This window comes from Colobus angolensis, unplaced genomic scaffold (genome assembly GCF_000951035.1).
Source record: "Colobus angolensis palliatus isolate OR3802 unplaced genomic scaffold, Cang.pa_1.0 Scaffold144, whole genome shotgun sequence".
Classification (NCBI taxonomy): Eukaryota; Metazoa; Chordata; class Mammalia; order Primates; family Cercopithecidae; genus Colobus; species Colobus angolensis.
This window is the reverse complement of record NW_012114533.1, coordinates 1371060-1378881: the sequence shown is the minus strand read 5'-3', so window position 1 is coordinate 1378881 and position 7822 is coordinate 1371060. Positions and strand designations below refer to the sequence as shown.

General features: G+C 52.2%; 1 protein-coding gene across 9 annotated transcripts in view; it reads right to left on the bottom strand.

The window, feature by feature from the left end:
- KCNIP2 (Kv channel interacting protein 2) overlaps positions 1-7822 on the bottom strand; it is a 19869-nt gene that overhangs the window by 4934 nt on the left and 7113 nt on the right. For 3 of the 9 annotated variants that reach the window (XM_011935497.1, XM_011935498.1, XM_011935499.1), the window contains exon 2: positions 399-494. The exons of 5 other annotated variants lie outside the window; for them this stretch is intronic. In XM_011935497.1, the coding sequence (XP_011790887.1) occupies positions 399-494 (96 nt within the window). Of the gene's footprint in view, positions 1-398; positions 495-3564; positions 3668-7822 lie in introns of those variants that run through there. One more of the 9 variants, XM_011935500.1, reaches the window with a different exon arrangement.

Genomic DNA, 7822 nt, shown 5'->3' with positions numbered 1-7822 from the left:
CACACGCAGGCCTGGGGCACCCCCCTCCTCCACACGCAGGCCTGGGGCACGCCTTCCCCCCCACACACACGCGGGCCTGGGGCATGCCCTCCCCACACACGCAGGGCTGGAGCACACCCCCTCACACACACAGGCCTGGAGCACGCTCACGCGCACGCACACACACGCAGGCCTGGAGCACGCTCACGCGCACACAAACGCAGGCCTGTGGCATGCCCCACCCCCACACACGCAGACCTGGGGCACGCCCCCCCCCCACATATGCAGGCCTGGAGCACGCGCACACACGCAGGCCTGGGGCACATGTGCACACACACGGTAGGCCTGGGGCACGCGCGCGCGCACACACGCACGCACACATCGGACCCCGCCCCCGGAAGCACATGAGTGGCACTTGCTTTCACTGACTGAGGGCAGGGCTTGGGGCCCGCAGCAAGGCAGCAGCTTGAGGAATCGCTGCTTCAGCGCTTTTTTAGTGGGCCCTGGAGGGTGGCCTGGGAAGAGAGAAGACCCCGGGAAGGCACATTAACTCCCATTGTCCCTCTGTTCCCTGTCCCCTCCCCACCAGTCACAAATCAACCCCATCTGGGGATGGGGATGGGGGAGGAATTAAGGGGGAGGAAAGGAATGGCAAGGGTGGTTGGAATTGGGTTAGGGGAGCCTAGTGGGTCCATAGAGGTGAGGCTCAGGCACTTTGTTTAATGGGACGTGGCCGACGACAGCAAGGCAGCAAGGATGAGGTGGCAGTGGCCTCAGTGTCTTTGCTGACCTAGTACCCTTGGCTCAAGTGCCATGGCTGGACCTCTCAGGATGATGTCCAACCCAAGGATTGCCCGGGTAAGAACACCTCTCTCATACACATACCTATAGTGACAGGCGTGTATAGTGACATGTAGAGCAATACATCACAGTGATGGGTGCCAGTGACAGCTTGATATCCAGTAACTCACACCTGATGGTCTAATATGTATGCTCCAACACACACACACACACACACACACACAATGAACTGCTACTCCTTAACAAACATATACAAATGTGACCTAAGTAAAACAGGGTGCACACACATGGAGACCCACACAGGCCATCTCACACACAGCATGATCAAACCACACAAGAACACACAATGCCTCTGGGACATCATGACATGTGAGTCTACAAAGAACACTATGACATTGTGACCTTATAACATTATGATACATAGCAAGGTTGTCATGACATTTACCCATATCATACTGTGACCTGGGTCCCCATGGCATCCAAATATCTAAGGCTTACCTCAATACCTCACCCACAGAGGCTTCATTTTTCCTGGGCACACCCACTTTTCTTTCCTATAACCCCTCCTCATTCCAAGGCACCTAGAATCTTTCTGCCAAAGGGCAGGGTTCCTCATCAGCTAACTCATCTACCCTAAACTGCGGCCCCTTCACAGTCTTTTCCAGTATGCTTGCTCTTTGAGGGTGAAATAATAGTAAACTTTGAGGCAATAAGAGATCTTGGAGGGGAGTATTCTGGTGTATTGTGGGGCTATCCTGGGCCCACTGATCATGGCTCCCCTTCCCTTCTTCTCCCCTTATTTCTGCACATTCTCTACAGCTCTAATTGCACCCCCAGAGGACCCTCAGTGTTACTCTGTGTGTGTGTGTGTGTCTGTGTGTCTCCCAGCTGCACTGCATCCAGATTCCTAGGTCAGAGCCCACTGGATCTGACACAGTGGCTAAAGTTGGCCTCAGTCCATTCCTGGAGGGGTCCAACTTCCTTTAAAGGTTACTCCCTCTCCATATACCCCACCCTCCCAATCCAGGCTTCACCCTCCAGACCAGGCCCCCTTACCAGGAGGTAACTGGGTGAGGAACCACCTCCTCTCCTTCAACACATCCTTACCTCCCTCCCACCCCAGAAGCCATGGAGAGGTAGGAGGGAGGTGGTGGGCCAGGCAGGGGGATCGATAGTGGCCTGGCCTCCGGCCCAGGGCTCCATTAGCCTGGACTCTGGTTTCCCGAAGCTGGATTGCGCCTGGAACCTCCAATGGTGTAGTCGCCCAACTCGGGGTAGCTCTCCTGCCCCCCACCCCAGCCCCCTACCTGTTTCCAAGCCTCTGTCTCCTCTAAAGGTGATAAGAGAATGGCTGTCTTCAGCCCAAAACGCCTGGGATTCCCAGATGCCCCCTCTTTCCCCTTTCCCATCTAAAAGGAATGGCAAGTTAGAACTCAATCAACTTTACCTTTTCCAGATTGAATGAGAACAAGCTCAGGCCAGCTGTCCCAGTTCATCTAGGTCCAGCTCCCTGTTCCCCACTCCACCCTAGTAAATGCAGCAGAGGATGGAGGGTGAGCTAGGAGTTTTCTGCTCTTACTGAACCCTAGAGCAGGCAATTCATGCACCTTCTCTTGTTCCCAGCTTCCTTCATATTTTTCCAGTTCTTCCAGGTATCTACCCTGCAGTCCTCCGTCATGGTTCTGGTCTGTCTTCCTGTCCCTGGTGGCACTGGGGAACAGCCATGCTATGGAGTTACACAGTTCTAGCTGTGAAGAGGAGGGGGAGGTCAAAACTCCCAAGGGGGAGGCAGAAGTGCTCTCCTCTCCACCCCAATATTACTCTCCCTACTGATTTTCGGGTGGGGTGGGGAGGGGAGTTGATTTTCTACTCCCAATGTCTAGGCCCTGGAGACCATTCTGCACTTGGATCCTGATAGGAGCCTGGAGAGGCAAGGGGGCTTGGGAAGTAGGGTCCCTGATCTGATCCACTCCTCATCTCCAATCAGAGCTGGGCTATAAATGTCTCCTTCACAATGTTCACACTCTTCCCTCCAGAACCCACCTCCCAAGCCTTGGGTATGGAGCTGGTATATCCTCAGGAAACTCTGGAAACAGCCACATGCACAACCTGATACCCAAACAGGCTCAGCCACACACTGTGCCACTCAGGCCTGGCCACATCCACCTTCTCACAAAGCCACATGCCCTGTCACTCTCACACATACAGTCACATCCCTGTTCCATACACAGGCTCACAGTTACACACTTTGTACTCTCAGGAACACAAAGTCATACTCTGTGTCTCTCACACACTGAGCCCACACACCCCATAAGCTACACTGCATGGATGGAGGTGTGGAGAAGATGCACAGGCACCATGGTGGGTCCCTGATTCCAAAAAGGACCCCCCAGAAATCTGGTGTTATCTCAGGATCCCTAGAACCTCCCTCCTCTACTCCAGACACTCCTTCCCTATCTCCAGACCCCTCCTGGTATCCCCCAGAATCCCCTCACCTCCTCATCTTCACACCCCAGTCCTCCCACACTGCACCCCTCATCACCTTCTGACACCTTGTCCCCCAGATTCCCTCCTCCCTCCATATCTACTCCTCGAGGCCTCCTCTTCACCTCTCCCAGATGTCATATCCCCCAAGCACCCCTACTCACTTCCCAGATCCCTGTCTCATCACTTACCTGCTCATCCCTGCCCCCAGTCATGAAGACAGACAAACACCCTCCCCAGTGCTGTGGGGCAGCTGCCCCGCCAGCCAGCAGCTCAGACATGCCAGGACACCTAGATTACCTTCCAAGGAGACAGGCTCAAAGAGGCCAAACTGCTCCAGGACCTTGACAAACAGAGCGAGGACCACGAGCACAGCGACCATCTCCAGCCCTTCCAGGTTCATGGTGGGCCTAGGGCATGGCCCCTACAGGGCCAGGTTCAGACACGCTGGTTTGCCTGGTTTGCCGCTTCACACCACCTCCCCCTCAGACTCCCCAGCCTGAGTAGGACTGCCTGCAGCCTCCCTCCCCCTCTTCCTCCTAGGATCTCCTCCCTCTCCCCCATCACCCCGCCTCTGCCCCACAAGCCTCCCAACCACAGCCACCGCCTCTTCCTCTTTGCAGGGCCACCTCAGCCTTTGAACTGGCACCTCCTCAGGAACCTTTGATGCAAAGAATATGGACCAGGACAGGATAAGATATGGGCCAGAGGAGGGAGGGGGTAGTGACCCGCCTCTGTCGCTGAGCAGTGCTTCCCCTAGACATCCTGTGGCTACTGTGTGCCAAAGGGAGGGGGCAGAGGGAGGAGCTGAGCTTAGGGAGAAGGCAGGGAAGGGCAGGGTGTATGTGTGTGAGAAACCACCATCTGCACATGTATAAGTAATCAGATGCATGGGTCAGAATATGTTATGGTGGCCAGGTGTTTTCCTGTGTGTATATTCCTATGTTTGTCAGTATGGGAGTGTGTATGTCTCCTCTTATGTGTGTGCTTACACATGACTGTGCACCTGTCACAGAGGTGTGTTTGGCGTACAGTTATGCATTTTGACTCTTGCGTATATGGGTATGTGAGCTGGGTGTCTATGGTCTGCATGTGTGGGAGTGTGTTGAAGTATTTGTGAGCGTGCATGGGGAGTGAGGTTCCTGTGTTTTAGTAGGGTTGTAGGATGTGGGTCTGAAGTTTGTTAGGTGGATGTGTAGTATAATTTGGAGGGTGCGTCTACCGTTGTGTCATTGTATTGGCATGGAATTGTATGAGAATAATGGGGGAGAAGGCAGTCACCTCTCCTGCTAGGAGGATACCAGCAATATTGATTTGGTTGCTATGGAGACTGTGAGGAGGGAGGCACTCTCTTCCCACAGGCCACAGACAGTGAAACTGAGGCCCAAGGGATGGGGGGATAAGATACAGTAGCCTAGGCAGAAAAAGGCCACTTAACCCCATCAGGACCCTCTGGGGAGGGGACTTATTGCAGCTGCCTTTGGGGTCAAGAGATCCAAGCTTCTTGGGAGAGGAGGGGGGACTGTGCTGGCTCCTTCTGGCTGGGACTTCATCCAGGAGATGCCAAAGCCCTGCCTGTTCCTTAGGAACTGTTATTGAGCTGATGGAGAAGCCCAGCTGCTGTAGGAGGGAAATCTGAACCTTCTAAGGGAGCCACCCCTCCCAGCCAGCATCCCAGGGGTCCCTCCCTCCTCTTCCCTGCCTCTTCTTGGTGGGGTGTGTGTGTGTGTGTGTATAAAGGAGTGGGGATAGGCCTACAGAGCCAATGAGCCATAAGACTAGGGCCTCTGGGTTAGTAACACCATTACTACCACTGCTGGCTAACGGTGACTGAGCATTGACTATGTAATAGATAAAGTGCTGTGTGCTTACAGGCGATGTAACACCGAATTTCACAATAAACCTATGAAGCCTGTACTATTATCCTCATGTTACAGGTGGTGAAACTAAGTCAAAGAGAAGTTAAGCAAATCTTCAAGATCAGAGCTTCAATTTTAACCCAGTCTGACTCAGCCTTCACTCTAAACCACCACACTACACTGGCTCCCTTCTTGGAAAGCTGGCCCAGCCAAGAGGCCCAATTTAGGGGGACTGGCCCCAGAAGGAGCCGTCCCTCTTGTCCAGCTCTGGGATGACTGTGTCTCAACCCAATTTGTGGGGTGGGGACCAGTCCCTAAGGCCCCAGTCGAGGTTGCCTGATCTGCAGTTCTATACAGCCACCACCGGGAGGCAAGCGTCCAACCTCACAAGGTACCATACCCCTTCCTTCTGCCTGACCTGCCCCATCCAGGGAAGGGGTGGGAAGATGACGCTTCACATAGGCTTTTTTTTTTTCTTTTTTTTTGACACAGGGTCTCGCTCTGTCACCCAGACTAAAGTGCGGTGGTGCTAGCGATTCTCGTGCCTCAGCCACCGAATAGCTGGGATTACAGGCGTGCACCACCACGCCCAGCTGATTTTTATATTTTTAAGTAGGGTTTTGTCATGCTGGCCAGGCTGATCTCGAACTCCTAGCCTGAAGTGATCTGCCCCCGTTGGCCTCCCAAAGTGCTGGAATTCCAGGCGTGTGCCACCACGTCTGGCTTCAAATAGACTTGGCCTGTTCCACTCCTTTCCCCTAGGAAAACGTCTATTCAGGGGCTGCTTGCCATTTGTCACATCTTAGAGGTTACTGATTTACAGATGAAACCAGCAAATACCTCCCTATGACTGTCCAACTTCCATCCCTGGCATTTAACATTCTTCCCTCTACCCTCATCAGGGTAGATACTTTTGTTTCAGCCAGTTTGGCCTCCTCACTGTAGCTCAAACACACCAAACTCCATCCTATTTCTGTGTTTTTGCTCTTACCATCTCTGTCAGGGCTGCCCTCCCTTCTGCTTTTCCTCTTACCTATCCATTAGAGGCAGCTTAAGTTCCCTTCCCTTCAGAGCGTCCAGCCTTCAGTGGTCTACCAGTAACCTGTTCGTTGCAGTCCTCAAAATTCAGCAGGGAATTCTGTAATGTTATCAGTGCGAACAGTAGAAGGTGTTGTTGTAGCATAGTAAGTGATAGGGTGGACTAGGGTGCCAGACTCCCTGGTTTCAAATCCCAGCTTTGCAACTTGCCATAACTGGATGGGCTCTCAACCTCTGTATGCTTGTTTCCCACCCCATATGGTTGCTGAGGAGGGGAAAATAAAATAATATATGGACAGTTGTTAGAATAACAACTAGCACAGGCCAGGCACGGTGGGTCACATCTGAAATCCCAGCACTTTGGGAGGCCGAGGCGGGAGGATCACTTGAGGTCAGGAGTTCAAGACCATCCTGGCCAACATGGTGAAGCTTTGTCTCTACTATAAATACAAAAATTAGCCAGAGATGGTGGCACACATGCCTGTAATCCCAGCTACTTGAGAGACTGAGGCAGGATAATCGCTTGAGCTCAGAAGGCAGGGGTTACAGTAAGCTGAGATTGTGCCACTGCACTCCAGCCTGTGTGACAGAGCAAGACTCCACCTCAGGAGAAAAAAAAAAAAAAAGTAATACTTAGCACAGAGTAACTACTGAATAAGTGTCTGCCACCATTATTATTAACAGCATAATACTCCCCTTTACATTTCCATAGCTCTTAATAGTTCATAAAGCATTTCCACAAAGACTATTATCTCGATGGCTTCTCATAACAACCCCATGAGATGGGCAGTGAATAGTATTGTACCCATTTTACTAGTGAGGTAAATGAGGTGCAGAGAGGTAAAGGGCCTTGCTCGAGGTCACCCAACTAACAGGATACGAAGCAGAGATTTGAACCCAGATTTCTCTGTATCAGTCTTGTTTCCTCAAATACATTCCAACCTCCTGGGAGAGCAAAGATGTTAAAAGAAAAACACACAAACAAAACAAACCTGGACCTACACAAATTGAGTGCCAGGCTCTGAGCTAGTGCTTGTACAATGAAGGTGAACCAAATATGCTCTCACTGGGTAGGGAGAGACAGCCCCACTGAGAGAACTCTAAGGAATCTACTCATTCAAAAAATATTTGTAGGATGCCTATAGGTGATAGGAGCTGTTACAGGCAGGTTATGAAATTAGTTATAGCAAAAGCTTCTTAACTGGGAGGTCAGACTCAAATATCAACTGTCCACCTTAACAAAGAGATCAACATTTGGCCAGACATGGTGGGTGGCTCACGCCTGTAATCCTAGCACTTGGGAGGCTGAGGAGGTTGGATCATGAGTCCCAGACCAGCCTGGGCAACATGGCGAAACTACGCCTCTATAAAAAATTAGCCTGGGCTGGGCAGGTGGCTCATGCCTGTAATCCCAGCACTCTGGGAGGTCGAGGCAGGTGGATCACGAGGTCAGGAGTTTGAGACCAGCCTGGCCAAAATGGTGAAACCCCATCTCTACCAAAAATACAAAAATTAGCTAGGCGTGGTGGCACACACCTGTAATCCCAGCTACTTGGGAGGCTGAGTCTGGAGAACTGCTTGAACTTGGGAGGCGGAGGTTGCAGTGAGCCGAGATCACGCCACTGCACTCCAGCCTGGGCAACAGAGCGAGACTCTTTCTC